This window comes from Pleurodeles waltl, chromosome 6 (assembly GCF_031143425.1).
Source record: "Pleurodeles waltl isolate 20211129_DDA chromosome 6, aPleWal1.hap1.20221129, whole genome shotgun sequence".
NCBI lineage: Eukaryota > Metazoa > Chordata > Amphibia > Caudata > Salamandridae > Pleurodeles > Pleurodeles waltl.
The window spans coordinates 172,109,238-172,130,541 of record NC_090445.1 but is presented as its reverse complement, the minus strand read 5'-3'; the positions used below and the strand labels follow the sequence as shown (position 1 = coordinate 172,130,541).

At 44.4% G+C, this 21,304-nt stretch overlaps 1 protein-coding gene across 1 annotated transcript in view; it reads right to left on the bottom strand.

Moving 5' to 3' along the window:
* Nucleotides 1–6,563: 6,563 nt before the first annotated feature.
* IFI35 (interferon induced protein 35) overlaps nt 6,564–21,304 on the bottom strand; it is a 193,588-nt gene continuing 178,847 nt past the window's right edge. The window contains exon 10 of the mRNA XM_069237757.1: nt 6,564–9,842. Coding sequence (XP_069093858.1) covers nt 9,651–9,842 — 192 coding nt within the window. The 3' untranslated portion in view covers nt 6,564–9,650. The remainder of the gene's footprint in view (nt 9,843–21,304) is intronic.

Sequence of the window (21,304 nt, the reverse complement as noted above, 5' to 3'; positions counted from 1 at the left end):
CACCTTTATTGCCATCTTCCTTTGCTCCACATTTGCTTGGAAGTCTTGAATAATTAGTTCCTGCTGTGGTTACAAGGGCTATCAGGTTTGTTTTCCCTCTAGATACTCCCTGGTAAAACGATGCCAGATATCCATGTCCCCAACTAGGGTATCATGGGTATACAGTAGCTTCGCCCATAGTTGTATAGGCAGTGATAAGGGCTGTCTATATTTTTTCCAGGGACAGTTTATCTTATACTCTTCCTTACAGGAGCTGGCTGTGCAGAACCATTTCTCTGCAGTCTGAAAAATTAGTTGTTACAGTGTTTAAGAGGGTTTCAAGTGGAGGTTTCAAAATTGTACTTGATATGTCTGATCATTGTACCACAGGCATTGCAACACCTCTCTCTTGATCTCTTTCTAGCTGGTTGTGCCTTCTGCATTTTCAACTTCATAAGCCAATTGTATTTCGATGGTTAATAAGGGAGCGATGTAAAAGCTGCATCTTTCCTGGTGCCAAGCAGTGTTACAGGCTACAGCCTCAAACACAGTAAAAATATAACTGTGAAATATTTTATCAAGAAAGAAGAGCAATTGTATTGTTTTTTCATCAGCAGCTACTTGCATCTGTATTGCTGGCTGGAAAACCAGGCCATTCATTGGCTTGGGCATGTTGGCTTATTTGCAGTGTTCAATTCAGTTGTTTTTGCCCCTCAGTGAGCTTTTGTATTAGGTTCTCCATCTGTAGGATCTCCAATCCCTCTTCTGACACCACTGTAACATAATCCCCATGCTTGATTTGAGATTGGACAGATACAAAGAGTGTTATATAGATATCCAATTAAAATCTATAGAATCTCTCTTCTTTTCTATTGATCAGTCACATACATGGTCCAGTCCCTTCCAAAGCTCACAGTAATAACCCCTGTGTTTACTTGCCTTGGTAAGAGAGTAGTCATCAGTCACAACCTCCAGGGCCTCTACTCACTGACCCTTCTCTTCTGGGTTTATATAGGGATTGCATTGGGGGTGCCTGAGGAAGATGCCTCACTTTGTGGTTGCATCAACAGTGTTTTTCTTCGAAACCTAAACTCAGGGTCCATGTCCTGAACCTCCCATTCCTCTCCTCCTTTATAAAGTTGCTTTTCTTTTCTTTGTGACTAAGGGCCAAATGTATGACATTTTGTTGCAAAACAAAATGTCCAACAGTGTCTCAGACACTGTTTGTGATTCCGAATGGGGTTGCAAAGACCTACCTCATGAATATTTATGAGGTGAGTCACATTTTGCGACCCCATTGGGAATGGCCGCACTCACAAGGATGGTGGCCACCTGGGGACAGCAGACCACCATGTCTGTGACTGCTTTCAAATAAAGCAGTTTTTTAGGGTTTAGTGCACAAAGAGCTCTGTCCCTCGTGTAATTTCTCTGTGGGCTTTTAACCACGCCCATCAGTTTGGTTGGTTCGTGGGCTTGCCTTTTAAAATTAGCTTGATTTCATTAGTGAAAGGCATGCACACGTCATGCCTTTTCCGGTGTTTAGCCCTCCTAGAGTGCATCGACCAACTACTGAAAACATATGAGGCTCGATGTTTTCCATATGGTTTCTGGACTACTTTTTCTTTTTATTTGTTAGGTAGCATGATCTCGGGCAGTAATTGAGCGCTTTGCATGACATCGACCCTTTTACATGGATAATTGTACTTTTGTCAGTTACATAGATAATTACAGGGGACCACTGCCTGCTCTTAAACATATTTACGCTTCCATTTGCAAAGAGGAAGGGGGCCCAGTGGACCCCTTCACATTTGCAAATGGGTTACCACCAACTTGAAGTTGGTGGTAACTGCAAATGTTTTGCAACCACATTCACAGTAGCAAAACATTCCTACGTACCAGTGCAATTCGGTATTAGGAAGTAACGCCCTAAACACGCCCCTTCCTAATATCAAATCGCAAAAAGCAAAATGTGATTTGGTAAACAAGTCACAGAGTCGCATTTTGCTTTGGCACATAGGACATAGCATTTTTCCAGTTGCAAACAGCCGGGTGGGCAGTTTGCAACCTGAAAAATGCTTCGTAAATCTGGCCCTAAGTGTCTCATCTTGGAAAGCTCTGGTAAGTGTATAACAGGGTTTTCACATTCCAAGGGTTTGTAACATCTCTGTGGTATGCCACAGGTCGGCTCCCTATACTTCTATTCTGGGTCGCTGCCCTGCCAATGGAAGCAAATACTTTCAGTTGCACTCCAGGCCTGTCTGCACCAGTGCTCTAAGAATGCACCTAAACGCCAATGTCCAAGTTTCCCTGTCCTACGCCTCCAATTTGCATACCCGTGACTGCAACCATCTAGGCTCACCCAGGTGTTGAGGGCTACCTGAGCCCAGAGTCTCTCTTCTCCGAAGGTAAACAGGTGCAAAGGTGGCAGTTTGGAACCTATTCTCTCACACAGCCTCATTCTGTGCTGTTGGGAGTGGGCATAGTAGGAAGTGAGGGAGCCCAAAATATGGTGCAGTTCAGTAGTTTAATTGCGAGTTAACAGCAGCCCCAACTGCTTATGTGAAAATGGAAAGCAATGACCTATGCAGAAAGCCAAAGTTCAGTCTACTGGTCTTGGATCAGTACAACAATTCTACTGTTGTGAGCCACCATTCACGAAGGCGTGAAACCATTAACCGTGCTGTCTGCAGCCCCCTCGTGTGATGGTCCACCACAAAAAAGGCTGCACAGAACTTGAGAAGAACATGTAGGAAGGCTACACCCTCATCAACAAAATGGAGATTATTATCCCAAAGGCCCAGCAAGTGGGGGAGGTCTCAGTGCCAGTGCAAGGTCAGAACGTGGAGATTTATAAGAATATATAGGGATTGTTGCTGTTTTAGTTGCTGGTCAATAGTTTTGGCCAAGCTCTTGGTGAATATTTAAAGTTAGTAATCTGTCTTAATTTCAATACCGCAGAAATGGAGTGATTCAGCTTTTATAGCAGAGAGGTAAACAGATTTGAACAGTATTGTCAAACCAACGACCCCGTTGAGAAACTCTGGTTGGTTGTTCGCCAGCTGGGAACCACAGCCGCACCATAGGAAAATAAAAGTATAAAACTGTCATACTCTAACATTTTAAATTTCCCCTTAAACAAATGTGATTATTTGTTATTTGTCTTGCCTATTTGTATTAAGCAGACGAATCCTGAGGCGGACGAGTGCCCACTAGGACTATCCATAGATTTAGTGGGTTTACAAGTTAGCATCTTGTAGAGATGCCTGAGGGAGCCAGTGAGGTGGTGTTAAGATTATGTGACTGCCATATATTGATCAATGCTAGAAAGGGAAATTAGGTCATGGTTCAATTCAAAGTGGAAATCCCACTTATTGTTCTAATACTCTCCAGTGAACAATATTGTTCTCACAATGCCGTCATTATTGTACTGCATTCTGTAGCTGCACAGCAGTATATACATAAGGTTGCCGTGCATCCCAGCCTATTGTTAGATATGGAAACATTTGCAGAACCAGATTCGATGTGTAATTGAACTGAGAGATCCCCATGGTTGCTCAAATTCAAAGGGCGATGAATGAGAAATGTTCGCCAAAGGGTTGCTGGTCACATAAAAATTAAAGACCAAACATGCTGGAATTATTAATATGTTAGGAGCAAGTCGTTTTTAGTGGATTGCTGGGGTGTGGTACCTCAAGCATATGGAAGGGCGCCTTTTAAACATAAATATAACTGTATGGGTTTATGATTTAGGGTGTAGAGACCAGATCTCTTAAAACTCCAGAGTCCGTTCTTCATTCATCCATTCACTCTCATTAGCCGGAAGGGCTCACTGGTGTGCGGCCCACAGGTAGCCCTGTTGGGCTTTGGCTGTGTCATTCCCGCTTGGAGTAGGAAAGACTAAACATCTGTCTAGAGGATGACCATGGTAGCAGTAGGCACGCTTCTTGAGGATTAACTCGAACCTCATGGACCAAAGCACTGATGAGTCTGGAACTTGCCCAACTCTGAGCCAATGTGGCCAAGCTACCTGGGGCCATTCGAGCCCCAGCCCATTTTTACCATGAGTGAGACCCAGAAGAAGGAGAGCAGTCAGTAGAATCTGTGCCAGATAAATCCTGGTCAGTCAGTAAGTGGTAAAAGTCATTATTGCTAGGGTTACCACTTCGGCTGAAGAATTTAAGTTATAGGGTGGGACCCTGCTCCCAACACTGACCCATAGTCATGGAAGATGTTTTCTGTTCTCCAGCACTGGACTACAGGTGATGTCCACTAAAAAATGAACCGTTGAGGAGCTTAGGAGAGATACACCACACACCAGTTGATATGCCTTTGTTTACCCTACTGCTGGCAGTGTGCCGCCCCAGATTAGGGATAGGCCACTTCTGTGTATTAAATGCCAAGGAAATGCCTCTGCCTATGGTAAGTGGAAGGAAGATTGCACATCACATGAGTGAGTGTGAACCACAAGGGCCTAAATGCACAACATTTATGAGACTTCTACTTATGTTTTCCCTGTTATTAGGTCAGAGCTGGCTTGACAATTTGCCAAGAGGAGGAGAATTGACAGTCATTTTTTTTAACAACTTTATTTATATCAGTTTGCAACAAACACATGGAAGGACATAGGACAGAGACTTACATTTGTAAGTGATACAGCTGGGAGGACTCATACAGTAAGTATAGCAGTAGATTGGGTGCAAGGTCTGAGATTGTACAGTCTTCATGAGCCCTCCGGGATGTATCCAAATACCCCCCACACCCGCCTGTCGCCATGAGCAACGAACACACATAGGAGCTGAAAAGACCACTAAGCACCTTCCCAGCTCATCCATGCGTCTCTTTTCCCCAGGAGTGCCCTCGCCAATCACCTAGGGCAGTGGTTCCCAACCTTTTGACTTCTGCGGACCCCCATTTTATTTTTACTGGAGCCCCGGGACCCCCACTGAATCATTATTGGAATCCAGGGACCCCCCACTAAGTCATTACTGAAAGCTGGGGACCTAATTTGTTAATATTATTTAATTTTCGAAGCAGTCGCGGACCCCCTGAGGAGGGTTCACGGACCCCCAGGGGTCCCCGGACCACAGGTTGGGAACCACTGACCTAGGGAAACAAATAAACCAGCCGTCTCAAGCATTCTTGGGGCTCGGTGGGTATGCGATGCTGAGTCCTGCTGCTTTATGGAAGTCAAACAAAGTGACCAAATTTTCTCGAACGGCGACACTGTGTCATTAACTGTGGATGTGAGTCTCTCCACTGTGTAAAAATGACAAAGTCAGATATTTGATGGTAATAACAGTCATAAATTAATTTATTTGGTCATAAGAGAGTAACGCCCAATGATTCATTAATGTCCTTGATTTTACATTTCAATTACATAACATCATTTAACACAAGTGGGACAAACTGTGAGGCCACCACCTCCCTCACACAGTTCCCAGGTGTCTAGTCTGGTGTCAAAGCAATATTTTTTATGTCAAGGTCCTCAACGGGTAAGTTACTTCTTTTCATGTTCATACTTTTTTGTGTTGCTCTGCCTTATTGAGCCAGAACAAACGTTCTGCTTTGGACAGCGAGTCTTTCTACGGATATAACTTCAGGCAATAAAGTACAGCCGCTTGCATGACTAGAAGCAATAAACACATATTCAAGTAGTATTGCTACGTCTAAGATATTTTCGAGTCTACTAAAAACTCGAGACCTCTACTTAAAATACTAACCATTAAGCTCACCCTATCAGAGATTTACATCTTAAAGGCAAATTTGTTGTGGAAACCTTTTCCGAGTGTCCTTCGAAACCTCCTTACCCATTTATCTCTTGAACCTCAATGGTTGGTGAGTTCATAAGCTTCCCTCGACCACTTTCAGAAGATAAAGGTTCCTCACCTAGGCACGGCAGGTGCAGATCAGGAGCCGGCCTAGGCCTTCATATGAGGAGAAGCAGCGTACAATGGCTGAAATCTAAAAACAATGATTTCGGATCCCTCTGGAGACATAACCGAGTGTACCAAAGAGAAAATTTATTTAACCAAACGCAATCATCTCCCGGAATTACCTTCTTCACCTTCTGCAAAGTGTTACCTCCGTACATGGACTTTCAATTGGCTTTCGATGCACGTCTTCCGGCGGATTGATAAATGTCGTCAAGTGGCAGTCAGATGGCATGTTTACAGTTTAATGTGAAAACCAGGTAAAGGAATGAGGTCCATGCCTTCATTAATACCACTGCAAACTCAATTTTCTGGTTACTGATAGACATACCTACGGCCAGTTTCAATCAACATTTTAAAATAAAGTTGCCCTTTGATGTGCATGCAACGTGTACAATGTTCACTGAATAAATTAATAAAGAACCCTCTTTTGAGATGCTGCTGCTGAGTGTTTTCACTGGCCGTTTTTGTTAAATTATCTGCATATCATCTTTGCTGTACCTATGGACATGTCTTAAGGATCACTGCAATGGAGGGTTTACATTTATATTTGCTTCAGAAAGTGAGATTAACAGATCCCCAGTCCTCTGATAGTTGTGCCCCTTCATGATAGGTTCCTGCAGTTCTGAAAATGAAAACACGTGCTGCTGCTGGTGGGATCAGACCGTTTTTTAATGAGCTTCTTATTAGAATTCAATGATTTGCTTCACATCATATATGTGAGTAATGCGTCTTCACAAAACCGTAAGGTACTATACTTCACCAGTTTCTAATTATGAGGTATGACGACGCAACCATACAACTTCAACTCTTTTATTACATGCAGTTAAGGTGGGTAGGGAAGGTGAGAATAAGTTTTCAAACAGGTACAAGAATATGAAACAGGCATCTGTTTTGAATGGGCACTAATCTGGGGCGGGTGAATCCTTGTCCACCCTGATACTGTCCCCAGCACTTTAAATATCACTTGCAAATCACTTCCACAAACAATAGCCTTGCTCCCGAGTTTTACCCAAGATGTTTTCCACAAATGCCTCCTCTGCTGCCAAACACAATCAGTCCGCAACTCCAGCATTTGCTTTCTCCTCCACACTATATCGGGACTCATGTAAAAAACAGCAGCATCCAATGGTCTTGATAAGTACCTCCTTCTTTTGTTTAATTATCACTACCATCAATTTGCATGTTCATTCTTCCTGCAGGACAACCAATGCAAAGACCATCTGATTTTACCGTCTCCTCATGATAACCATTTTTTTATTTTCAGCTTTTTATTAACGTATTCACTTCTTTGTCTCACCCAACATAGACCAATAAAGAAAATGTTTAAAACAAAATAGAAAAATTGACAAGCACGTGGCTCAACAGCAAGATCGACAATAGGCTAAATTAAACCAGAAGTAGTCTGATGGATTACAATGTTGCTTGTGATTGTGTTGCCTCATTGAGACTATCAGGCGCTCACATAATTTCAAAGTTATGCTTAAATTTACTCAGTAGACATAAGCTAAGAAATGGCAAAGCTTAAGCAGGGTATGGGAAACAACGGCCCCAAAGGAATGACCACAGGGAAGAAAGCTAATCCTAGTGCTCACCCCTGAAGTTGGGCAATCACACTATAGTACACTTTGTATCATTGAAATGTATGGACAATGGCTTAGCAAGTGATACAATATTTATATTGGATTAATCTAAGAAGATTCAGTTGTGTCGTGCACATACACAAGGTGCTAGCTAGACTTATTAACATCGATATTAACTCAATATAGCTTGGCCCAAAGCATGTCCTAAAGTCAATCATAATATGAAGAAGTTGTTGATGTTTTAACTAGTTGGGAAATCAACCACTGAGTCTCTTCAGGATAAAGAAATCTGTTTACAGAAAAACTTATGATATACTCCAAGAGATTGATGGCCCAAATGGTCACACTAACTAACAGCAGGTCAAAAAACTGAACCCAAACTCCAGTATCGCAATCACGCCTGTCACATGGCAAAATGTGCCAAACCTCTCAGCATTGGATGCAGCATGGATCAAAAAACAGTCTGTATGGCTCGAATCAAACCACATAGTCTCAGACATTGATAAAGAAACTGGACTCTGCACTCAACCATTGGCTTTAGAAAGTTCCTCATGGCTTTCACAGTGCTTCGCATCAAAGCAGCAACACATGCACCTTGCCGCACCTGACTCTGTTATTTGGTGAGTCCCCAACACCATTCTTAGGTAAGTACATTGCTCCTGCTTTAACTTTCTTAAAAGTACAACACAATTCTTTATTTTGGTGATGGACATAAGGCATCTGAAATATATCCACAGCCTTTGCTCTTAAGCTAGTCCCAGCGTGCGCCCAGGACTAGGATCTTGTACTAAAAGTGAAGAATCTTCTGTACAGCAGATTTGTCCTCAAGAGTTGTCCTCTCTACTAGCTGATGATCTGTGGATCTGGTATATACCATTATTCCTCCAATTAATCACACCAGTCCCACCTGTTCTTTCAGTGAATCAAAACCACAATAAGCCCTATAGCACAGCCCTTAGTTCTTTGTTTGGCTCTGTGCCCCTGTATGCCCTTTATTTCCTCATGTACACCCCAGATAGTCAAGGTATATGCAGAAACCACAAGGCCTACATTAAAAGTTGGACATGGAGATTATTAGGCCCTCATTAGAATCCGATGTCCAGATCTCCTACTGGGAATACAACTGGTGTACAAACTGAGAACCCAAAGCTTTGTGGCTAAAAGACTTTTGCCAGGTAAAATCCTGATGGCAAATATTGCACAATTTGTGTCTGTGAACTGCTAAATGGAGAAAAAACACACAATTATGGTTTTATCCCCTATTCTGGAGTCTAAAAATAATGCTCCCGCTAAATATCACACCCCAGTATCACAATGTGTGCATGCCAAATACCCACACCTAATTTATGCCAGAGTTAGAACAAAGACCTAAAGTGGCTCTTCTGGTACAATGCTAAAGAAAGAGGTAGGACCCTAAAGCCGATCGGCCAGTCTTAAAACAACCTTCACAAGAAAGCAACATACATAGCTATCCACATATTCATCGGGTGCATTCCTTATATCCGGATAAATCCTGTTCTAGAATGTCATTCCTTTTTGCATTGGCTCTGGGGTCGATCCATATGTGCATGTTTATCATAACAACAAATGCAAGCGGTAAATAAAACAGAAAATGTCACTGAAAGCCTGAAAACCTTTAGTAGTAAACATGGTGAGGAGCCAAGCTGAACTGTTTTTCTGTGCAACTGTATTCTGTACAATTTCCACTTGGATTATGTAATGTGTTCTGGAGAATAGCCAAGTGGTGCTTAACACGTGCATCTCTGTTGCTTGGTCAAAGCCCAAGGGATATGACACATGGCCTCACCTGAAAAGTACATATCCATTCATGAACCCTGCTCTCCAGGACCGACTTTGCAGAACCCTGTTCTATACATTGCTTTTATGTCTTGTGCTGCCAAATTACAGTAATAACATTGCATGCAGTCTTAATGGGGAAAAAAGGTACTAGGCTTTCATAGCATCTTCCTTCATTTCAACACATTACTAGACTCTGATAGCACATTCCTTCATTTCAACCTATATTTTGATTATTAAGGGATCATTTTTCAAATATTAGTTATCAGTTGCAGACTTGTTCATCAAAGACATATTATAGACTTGTCTTTTCCAGAAAGGTTTGGCTTTCTTTCTTCTCTTTCTTCCTGTACAGCCAGAGCTACTCCACATCCTCTTCGAAGACTGCAATTGCATCCTTGCCGAGGGGGACGTAATGTATGAGCTCCACCTCACCCCCTCCATTGCTCTTCTTCTGAAAGTGGATCTCCAGCACATCCTGCAAGGCCTCCTCATCCATGATGTCAGGAATCCCGGTTAATAGTACTGTCTTTCGACAAATGGAATCTCTTAACTATGATGAAGGAAGAAAGATGTCAAGAATTTAAAATATATCAATAAAAACAACCCTTTCTCCAATAGGCGAAAAAGTTCTCAGTGACAGGATGTGAGCTCCAACTACAGGTGGTCGGGCTCGTTTGTGAAACATATTCTGCAGTCTCAATATAGATCAGGAGTAAATACCCACCGAGTTGTATGTGATTTTGAAGAGAAAAAAAAAAAATGGTGAAACCAGTTCGGAAGACTATATTTTTTGTTTCCCCTTTATTTTCGCCATAAATACCATTCATCAAGCTGAAAAATGAACCACAAGAAAACCATTATGGGTGAACACTGCTCACAGGGTTGTTTTTCACTCACCTGCCACTGCTGCTCCCAGTGTTTGCCTGTCGAAGCAATGCAACCCCCCTCTTTTATATAGTATTTTATTTATTCTACGATTAACCCACCCCTTAAGCTCTCCTTTATTTTCCCAATCCTCCCCAGGCTGACAGATCTATTTTTTTGCAGCCAACACAGGGATTTCCCCTTTGTCATTTCATCACCTCTACTATCCCCCGCCCTATATCCTGACGTGAGCTCCAGCCTCCTGTTTTGCTAACTGTCTTTGTGCATTGTCCGTATCTGACCTCTGATGCACTTTTTTTAACTGGTGAGCTACTGTAAACATAGAAAACAGAGAAATGTGTTCTCACTAACAAGAATGGAACCTCCCTTCTTTGGCATTTCGAAATCATTTTGTCAATTTCCTAGATGGGAAAAGAGACCATTCTACAAAAAGGGCGGTGGGAGGACAGTGAGGAAACTGAGGTTAGATTGAGTATCCACCATAATGAAAATGTCACTTACCCAGTGTACATCTGTTCGTGGCATCAGTCGCAGTAGATTCGCATGTTCTGCAATAGCTCGCCATCTGGTGTTGGGCCGGAGTGTTACAAGTTGTTTTTCTTCGAAGAAGTCTTTCGAGTCACGGGACCGAGTGACTCCTCCTTTTGTCTCCATTGCGCATGGGCGTCGACTCCATCCTCGATTGTTTTTCCCCGCAGAGGGTGAGGTAGGAGTTGAATTGTAGTAATAGTGCCCATGCAATGGAGTGACTAAGTATGCACTTATTTAAGGTTGAGATGATACATATATAAATAATTGAAGGTAACTTCCAAACTGCTACAGGCTCCCGGGGAGGCGGGTGGGCACATGCGAATCTACTGCGACTGATGCCACGAACAGATGTACACTGGGTAAGTGACATTTTCAGTTCGATGGCATCTGTCGCTGTAGATACGCATGTTCTGCAATAGACTAGTAAGCAGTTATTTCCCCAAAAGCGGTGGATCAGCCTGTAGGAGTGGAAGTAGTCTGAAATAATGTCCTTAATACAGCTTGACCTACTGTGGCTTGTTGTGCGGATAACACGTCTACACAGTAGTGCTTGGTGAATGTGTGAGGCGTAGACCATGTGGCTGCCTTACATATTTCTTGCATTGGGATGTTTCCTAGAAAGGCCATGGTAGCACCTTTCTTTCTGGTTGAGTGTGCCCTTGGTGTAATGGGCAGCTGTCGTTTAGCTTTAAGGTAGCAGATTTGGATGCATTTAACTATCCATCTGGCTATACCTTGTTTTGAAATTGGGTTTCCTGCATGAGGTTTTTGAAATGCAATAAAGAGTTGTTTAGTCTTTCTGATGTTGTTTGTTCTGTCAATGTAATACATTAATGCTCTTTTGACATCTAATGTATGTAGTGCCCTTTCAGCTACGGTATCTGGCTGTGGAAAGAACACCGGAAGTTCCACTGTTTGATTTAGATGGAACGGTGAAATAACCTTTGGCAAAAATTTAGGATTGGTCCTTAGGACGACTTTATTTTTGTGTAGTTGTATAAAAGGTTCCTGTATAGTAAACGCCTGAATCTCGCTTACTCTTCTCAGGGAAGTAATGGCGATGAGAAATGCCACCTTCCAGGTTAGGAACTGTATGTCGCAGGAGTGCATGGGTTCAAAAGGTGGACCCATAAGTCTAGTTAGGACAACATTTAGGTTCCATGAAGGAACAGGTAGTGTTCTTGGTGGTATAATTCTCCTAAGGCCCTCCATGAATGCTTTAATGACTGGTATTTTATATAGGGAAGTTGAATAGGTAGTCTGCAGGTATGCAGATATTGCTGCAAGGTGAATCTTAATGGAAGAGAAAGCTAGGTTAGATTTTTGTAAGTGAAGCAAGTAACCCACTACATGTTCTGGAGTTGTGTGTAATGGTTGTATTTGATTAATATGGCAGTAGCAAACAAACCTCTTCCATTTACTTGCATAGCAGTGCCTGGTGGATGGCCTTCTTGCTTGTTTTATGACTTCCATACATTCTTGGGTAAGTTGTAAGTGCCCGAATTCTAGGATTTCAGGAGCCAGATTGCTAGATTCAGCGATGCTGGATCTGGGTGTCTGATCCTTTGGTTGTGCTGTGTCAACAGATCTGGCCTGTTGGGCAATTTGATGCAGGGTACCACTGATAGGTCTAGCAGCGTTGTGTACCAGGGTTGCCTTGCCCAAGTTGGTGCTATCAATATGAGTTTGAGTTTGCTTTGAGTGAGTTTGTTTACCAGGTAAGGAAGGAGAGGGAGAGGAGGAAAAGCGTAAGCAAATATCCCTGACCAGTTCATCCATAGGGCATTGCCTTGGGATTGTTTGTGTGGGTATCTGGATGCGAAGTTTTGGCATTTTGCGTTCTCCCTTGTCGCAAACAAGTCTATCTGAGGTGTTCCCCAGAGTTTGAAATAAGTGTTCAGTATTTGGGGGTGAATTTCCCATTCGTGGACCTGTTGGTGATCTCGAGAGAGATTGTCTGCGAGTTGATTTTGTATCCCTGGTATAAACTGTGCAATTAGGCGAATTTGGTTGTGAATTGCCCAATGCCAAATTTTTTGTGCTAACATGCTTAACTGCGTGGAGTGCGTCCCTCCCTGCTTGTTTAGATAATACATTGTTGTCATGTTGTCTGTTTTGACGAGAATGTATTTGTGAACTATTATTGGTTGGAAAGCTTTTAGTGCTTGAAAAACTGCAAGAAGTTCTAGGTGATTGATATGCAGTTTTGTTTGATGTACGTTCCATTGTCCTTGTATGCTGTGTTGATCGAGGTGTGCTCCCCACCCTGTCATGGAAGCATCTGTTGTTATTACGTATTGTGGCACTGGGTCTTGGAAAGGCCGCCCCTTGTTTAAATTTATGTTGTTCCACCACAGAAGCGAGAGGTAAGTTTGGCGGTCTATTAACACCAGATCTAGAAGGTGACCCTGTGCTTGAGACCACTGTGATGCTAGGCATTGTTGTAAGGGCCTCATGTGCAGTCTTGCGTTTGGGACAATGGCTATGCATGATGACATCATGCCTAGGAGTTGTAATACCATCTTTGCTTGTATCTTTTGTGTTGGATACGTGCGTTGTATGATGGTGTTGAAATTTTTAATTCTTTGTGGACTTGGAGTGGCTACTCCTTTTGATGTGTCTATTATGGCTCCCAGGTATTGTTGTACCTTGCGTGGCCGAATTTTGGATTTTGTGAAATTGACGGTGAACCCTAGTTTGAAGAGGGTTTGTATGATATGATTTGTGTGATTTGAGCACTCTATTAACGAATGGGCCTTGATTAGCCAGTCGTCTAGATATGGGAACACATGTATTTGCTGCCTTCTGATGTGTGCAGCGACTACCGCTAGACATTTGGTAAAGACTCTTGGTGCGGTTGTTAATCCGAAAGGCAGTACCTTGAATTGGTAATGTATTCCTTTGAATACAAACCTTAGGTATTTCCTGTGCGATGGGTGAATTGGTATATGGAAATAAGCATCCTTGAGGTCTAAAGTTGCCATGTAGTCGTGCAGCTTTAGCAATGGCAATACTTCTTGTAGTGTGACCATGTGGAAGTGGTCTGATTTGATGAAAGTGTTGACTACTCTGAGGTCTAGGATTGGTCTCAGTGTTTTGTCCTTCTTTGGTATCAGAAAGTACAGTGAGTAAACTCCTGTGTTTATTTGTGTGTTTGGCACTAATTCGATTGCATTCTTTTGCAATAGTGCCTGCACTTCTATCTCTAGGAGATTGGAATGGTGTGTTGTTAAATTTTGTGCTTTTGGTGGTATGTTTGGAGGGAACTGTAGAAATTCTATGCAGTAACCATGTTGGATAATTGCTAGAACCCAAGTGTCTGTAGTGATTTTCTCCCATGCTCTGTAATAATGACCTATTCGTCCCCCCACTGGTGTTGTGTGGAGGGGGTGAGTGACATGTGAGTCACTGTTTAGTAGTAGGGGTTTTGGGGCTTTGGAATCTTCCTCTATTTCTAGGGAATTGCCCTCCTTTATATTGTCCCCGAAAACCTCCTCTATACTGTCCTTGGTAACTGGACGGTGTGGCTTGTGAGGTGCTGGCTTGTGTGCTTTGACCCCGAAACCCCCCTCGAAAGGGCGTTTTACGGAATGAGCTGTAATTCCCTCTGCTCTGCGGGGAGTAGAGTGCGCCCATGGCTTTGGCAGTGTCCGTATCTTTTTTGAGTTTCTCAATCGCTGTGTCCACTTCTGGACCGAACAGTTCTTTTTCATTAAAAGGCATATTGAGAACTGCTTGTTGAATCTCTGGTTTAAATCCAGACGTTCGGAGCCATGCATGCCTTCTGATAGTTACAGATGTATTAATTGTCCGTGCAGCTGTATCTGCAGCGTCCATGGAGGAGCGGATCTGGTTGTTGGAGATGGCCTGTCCCTCCTCAACCACTTGTTTTGCCCTATTTTGGAAGTCTTTGGGCAGATGTTCAATGAGATGTTGCATCTCGTCCCAGTGGGCTCTGTCATAGCGCGCAAGTAGTGCCTGGGAGTTCGCGATGCGCCACTGGTTTGCAGCTTGTGCTGCGACTCTTTTACCAGCTGCATCAAACTTGCGGCTTTCTTTATCTGGGGGTGGTGCATCTCCAGATGTGTGAGAGTTGGCCCTTTTCCTAGCTGCTCCTACAACAACAGAGTCTGGTGGCAGCTGTGTTGTGATGAAAGCCGGGTCTGTAGGAGGCGGCTTATACTTTTTTTCCACCCTTGGTGTGATTGCCCTACTTTTGACCGGGTCCTTAAATATGTCTTTTGCGTGCCGGAGCATACCAGGGAGCATAGGCAGGCTTTGGTAGGAGCTGTGGGTGGAGGAGAGTGTGTTGAACAAGAAATCATCCTCGACCTGTTCTGAGTGGAGGCTTACGTTGTGAAATTGTGCTGCTCTAGCCACCACCTGAGAGTACGCGGTGCTGTCTTCTGGTGGAGATGGTTTTGTAGGGTATGCCTCTGGGCTGTTATCTGACACTGGGGCGTCGTATAGGTCCCATGCGTCCTGGTCTTGGTCACCCTGGCTCATGGTGGTGTGAGCTGGGGAGTGTGATGGCGTTTGTGCTGGTGAAACGTTAATCACGGGCGGAGGAGAGGGTGGTGGTGTAACTCTTTTCACCACTTTTGGTTGTGGTGCTTGTTCCGTCTGGAACTCCAACCTTCTCTTTCTCCTAATGGGGGGAAGGGTGCTTATTTTTCCTGTCCCCTGCTGAATGAAGATACGCTTTTGAGTATGGTCCGCATCAGTTGCTTGTAGCTCTTCCTCAAACCTATGCTTCTGCATTTGGGAGGTTAGCGAGTGCTCTTCTGTATAAGAGCCTGAAGCTGGGTCGCTTGCAGTTTGTTTCGGCGTCGAAACTTTGTCTGCGTGTTTTTTCGGCTCCGAGGTGACTTTTTTCCTTTTCGGGGCCGAAACCTCTCGGCGTCGATCTGTTTCGGTGCCGCTGTCTCGGCGTCGAGCCGTGTCCACACCGGCATCTCGGTGTCGAGGCTTGTCTCCAGCACTTTCTCGGTCCCGAGAAGGCTGAGTGCCGGTGTCTCGACCGGAGTCGGACGATCTCGGCACTGTTTGGGCCTTTTTCGGTGCCGACGGTCGGTCACCGATTTTATGGGTTGAGCCATGGCCTGGTGGCAGTGGCGTCCCCTGGGCCTTGTAAATGTTTCTTTGTGTGGTTTTCGACGTCTTACTCACGGTTTGTGTATCGTCGAATCCTTCGGAGTCTGAGTCTTGGATCGAGAAGGTACCTTCCTCTTCCTGTTCCTCGAACTCCCGTCGGGCTGTCGGTGCGGACGCCATTTGAAGTCTTCTGGCTCGACGGTCTCGGAGTGTTTTTCGGGACCGGAACGCACGACAGGCCTCGCAGGTGTCTTCGCTGTGCTCAGGTGACAGGCACAGGTTGCAGACCAAGTGTTGGTCTGTGTAGGGGTATTTATTGTGGCATTTGGGGCAGAAACGGAACGGGGTCCGTTCCATCGGCGTTCTTCAGCACGCGGTCGGGCCGACCAGGCCCCGACGGAGGATCGAAAAATTACCCCGAAGGGCACCGGAGCTCTTCGATCTTCGATGCGGTGTTGAATGTAAGTACGCCGATCCCGAACGCAACAATACCGACGAAAATCTTCCGAAATTAACTATTTTTTCTGTTCCGAAACTCGGAGCGACAGGAACACGTCCGAACCCGATGGCGGAAAAAAAACAATTGAGGATGGAGTCGACGCCCATGCGCAATGGAGACAAAAGGAGGAGTCACTCGGTCCCGTGACTCGAAAGACTTCTTCGAAGAAAAACAACTTGTAACACTCCGGCCCAACACCAGATGGCGAGCTATTGCAGAACATGCGTATCTACAGCGACAGATGCCATCGAACGGTGTGTTACTGAAGGTAAGCAACTTTCTCTGCTGATGGATACTTCTACCTGCAGATTCTTTGGGGAATTTAGGGTAGGAGAGGCAGCAGTAAATACATCACCTCGAGAGAGAGAATTCTTGGGAATTCCTACATGCAAAGGTTTTGACAAAGGACATTCTCAGCGGTGACATAAAGATTTAACCCATTGTTGGAGGATTCCCTGTGCCACCTCAAGATGTAGTTGCCCTCCGGTATCTACCACGTGCCGTAGGCTGGGTTTGTCCACCAGGCATTCACAGAGTCTGCTAGGTGGTTCACGACAAAAGATATACCCTGAAGGTCCAGCCAACTCCAGATGCAAATAGGCTCTTGGCACAGCACAGGACCCAGAACCCCATTCCGCCATGCCTGTTGCAGTACATCACATTATTGCTGTCAGTGAGAACCTGCATCAGCCTCCCTTAATGGAAAGCCTTCACCAACACATGGGTGGCTGACAAGCTCCAACAGAGTGATGTGGAGTCAGCTTTCTGTCAGCAATAGCTGAAGGCAGTCATCCTCATCTGCGGTTTGGAGAGCATTGTCTACAATGTGTAGGTTAGTGGTCTCTATGTGGCTGCACATCTGAAGCCAGGTTGGTAGCTGTGAGAAGATGGGTTTCATTAATGTGATCTTGGAGCTGAATATAGTTTTTTTTCAACACACTTGCTGTTGACTGGTAGGTGAACGTAGCTAGCAAGAACATCTGATCTCCCTTGAAAACTTCTGGGAAGAAGCTTTGAGTGAGTGAGGCATTGAAAATTAGGAGTAAAAGTGAGATAACATCCCCAGATACAGCTCTGATAAAGGACAAAGGTAAGTCGTCTTCATAAGAAGAGGCTTTGAAGGAGATGAGTATGTTGATTAGATCAGCAGGAGATAGGGCTTTGAAGGGTGACCACTATGGGATTCTAAGGAACAGGGTGGGTATTAGAGATGAAACAGGCTTGATGTCCTCAATGTGCAGCTTAAGTCTTTATAATTTGTCACTGATGAAGAGGTTTATGGCATTGTACTTTTCTGTGGAGTGAGGAGTAGGTGGGTCCGGTAGGGGATGATTGTCTTCCGCTTCTGTTGGTGGCTTCATCAATGGTTCTGGTATAGCACTTTGCTTGGCTGATGTGAAGAGCTGTCTGCATGTTGCACATAGAGACATCAGTATCAAGAGGGCATCAGGAGTTCTGTTTTTGTTTCATCTTTTTCCTGTCTACGGGTGGATCATTTATTGTTAGCAAGTTTCTTAGAGTATCAGGGTGCCGAAGGCTTTAGCTTGCATTTACATGTTTAAACTAGGCTGTGGATGTTCACATAGCTTTTCCAAAAAGTGTTGAAGTTGTTTAGAAAGGTGTTGGCATTGTACGTGGAGGTGATATGGTGAGAGATGAGTTCAAACATTAGGTTGTTACTGCGGAAGTCTTTGAAGTTTCTAAAGGTTTGGTCTTATCTTTTGTGTTGACCTTAGTTTGTTGGTAGGACACTGAGCAGAAAGATGGGGATAGGAAAGTGGTTGGTCCAGTCCAGGGCACTGGGCTTGCATTGAAGTGTTGGTAATGTGGAGAAGACAAGGCCAAGGACATGGCCTATGGAACGTGTTAGTTGGAAGACATACTGTACCATGCTGAGTGTGTCAATGAGGGTGAAGAGGGTAGTTCTTGCTTTTTTTGAGCTAGTGTTGTTTGGGAGGTTAAAGTCACCCAAGAGAGTGCTGTGGACATGTCAGTTGGATGAAGTGGCCAGGAGTTTTGAGAATTCCTTTTTTCTAGCCTGAAGGCCTATAGATGAGATGGAAGATCTCAGTAGGCCACCATCCCTGAAACATTCACCAATCGTGGTGAGTTGCAATTTGCAACCAGCTTCCAGAATCCTGATGAGGTAAGTTAGATTGCAACTCACTATGACTTATAATTTTGTGAACCCAACTATTAGTACATAGGTTTGGTGGCAAAATTCCACATTGGTTTTAATTTGTGACCAGTGTTTTGTGAATCCGGCCCCTTATTCTTTTAAAATAATCTCATTATGAGATCAATACAAAATGCTTACTCACAATTACAGAGTTAAAGGTTCCACCTGAAGAACTAAGGTGGGGTCTGAAACTAAAGCCAGTGAAGGAAGGTGAAGAGGCAAGAGAAACAACAGAAAGCAGCAGTAAAGTGAAGATCAGAATGGAATGTATGGTGAAGGTGGAGACTGAGCCTGTGGAGGCTGGGAAGGTAGAACAGGAAGAGGGGCCAGGTCAGAGAGAGATGACCTACCAGCAGGAGAAGCTGGGTGGGCATTTCCAAGTTAACTAAAGTAGTATCAGTAAGGTGGAGTAAGCTGCCTAGCAACTTCTTTCATTGTAGGGCTCCCCACTGCTGAAAGTTTGCTCTTAGTTTAGAGTTCCCTCTCACTTTTGTTTTGTTTCCCTACCCCCTCCTGGTTCTTTTCCCTTAGTTCTTCAACTGCTCCCTCGTTATCTTGAATAGTGTTTTTCTTATTTGCTTACCATGTTTGTTAGTGTTCTGTACATGTGTGAAGTGCTGGTGCTCCTAATTCTGGAGAAAGATCTTGCAACTCTCTGGGGTCATCAACTGCCTCGTCCTTGGATCATCAGATGAGCATGCATTACAACTGAGAAAAATGGCAAACAAGTTCAAAACATTGTGACTAAGGCCTTAACGTGTATTTTCTATTTTTATTACTAAGAGTTGCATACATAAGAAGCCTATAGCTGACACCTGGTGGAGTAGTGTACTGTCTATGCATCAAGGTAAGACCAGATCGGTGGGACCCGCTAAGGTGTTTCTTTTCCTCTCATTCTAACCGCATTTTATCCTGAGGTGAGAGTGAGTGTAGTAGTTTGATATATCCCATATCCACTTTCCCTTCAGAAGGAAAGTAGTGGGCGTCTGCAATGGGTGCCACAACTTCCTAGCCCTTTTTTCAAATCCAGACAGTTTGGAGGCAAAAAAGTAGTATTAATCTTTTTACTCATCTGAAGGTAAAACAATAGTAAGGACTTTTATTGATCTAAAAGCCATGCCACCGGATAAGTTGGATGCTCTGGCCAAGAGTATGGAAGTGGATTCCAATGCACTCAAAGCTTGGGTTACCGAATAACCCCAGTAAATAAAATATGAGAGGCATCATTTCTGCAGATTGATGACTTAAATGAGTGGTTAAAGCTTGAAATGGACTGGTAACTGAGAAATAATGATGGATAATAATAATCTTAGACAGGTAAAATCAGCAGAATATATATCCCCAAGGATTTACACATTGCAGTTAATGCCAATCTAGAAGATTTTCCAATTATTATACAAAAGTCAACTAAATCCAGTGATATTATGGTGACTTAGATAGCCCCAGAGACCATACTATTGTTACTTGTATGTGCTCGGCTGAGAATAACAGAGCACTAACATCTCATAAGAGATATAAATCTGTGTAGTTAAAGTTAGGCCCACACTTATTTACAAATAGATTTTTTAGTTTGCTAATAACTTTGGTGCTGTTTGACGAGTCTTCACAAAACTTTCCACGAAAAAATGTCATCCAACTGCGCTCCTTTCTAGAAAGTTTTGGGATAATCCTTTAAGTGGGGCCGAGAAAAAAGGAAGAGGGGTCCCTAAATGCATTTTCCCAACTTAATGTGCCATAGGAGGGGAGCATGGCCAAGATGGCGGCCACATCGGACGCTCACTGAGCGAGTTCCGAATTGGACCCATGCATAATCCTACTTAATGGAGCCCAGTCAGCCTGCTGACACTACTGACTACCTGCACTAGCCCTCCCCAGGACTGACACAGTCCGTGAGGGCCATGTCGGTGACTGGTTGCTGTCAAAAGTGACCAGAGAGGTGATCGCCGCACAGGGCATAGATTGGGACTTAAATTGAGGACGAGTTTGTGCTGCACTGCTCCAGCCCAACAGTGGTGGCGATTGGATCATGGGCAAGGTCGCACCTAGGAGGCAGTGGGACCTGGCAAAGGGCTTGCCTACGGCACAAGGCACAATTTTTGTCCCTTGCCCCCCCATAAAGACGTCCCTTCCCATCCTAGATGGCCATTCCCAGGGCAAGTGGAGTTGAGACGGGCCACAGGAGTACAGAGTGACTGGATGCTGAGATCTGCGGTGCAGCAATCTTACCGTACCCACAATGAGCAGCGTGGAGAGGCCACATTGGTGAGGTGCTATCCTTATACTGTGGCAGAGATGGTAGGATCACAGCGAGATCGCTCATGGGAGTAAAATGAGGAATGCACCTCCCCTGTCCAGCCGACAGCCAATCTGGAAGTACTTGGAGGAGGAGGGCACCCCCACTAGTTGAGCTCAGGGACCAGAGAGGCTGATTAAGAAATGCATGGTGGTGGGTTTGAGGCCTTAACATCATATTTGAGCATGCAATGACCCCTGGATGGGCCCCAGGCTTGTGGGGGCACGTACCTCCCCAGAAGTCCCTCCCTCCCATTGAGCATCTGTGCGAATTAGCAGCTAGGGAAGCTCCCCTGGTGGGTTGGATGGTGTGAGAACATTCCCTGAGAGGCTGATGCTCCCAACTTGGTGGCGCGGAGATAAGCAGGGCCATGGCTGCTGCCTCTACAAAGTCAGACCTCAGTTGTGGGCTCCTGCATTGGTGGTGGCTCTGGTGGAGGGACAACCTTCTCCCTTCTTTGGGCGCTACCAGCGTGAGGGCCTGAGAACGGAGATTCTGCTGATCATACATTAACCACATCTAGCTGGAGGA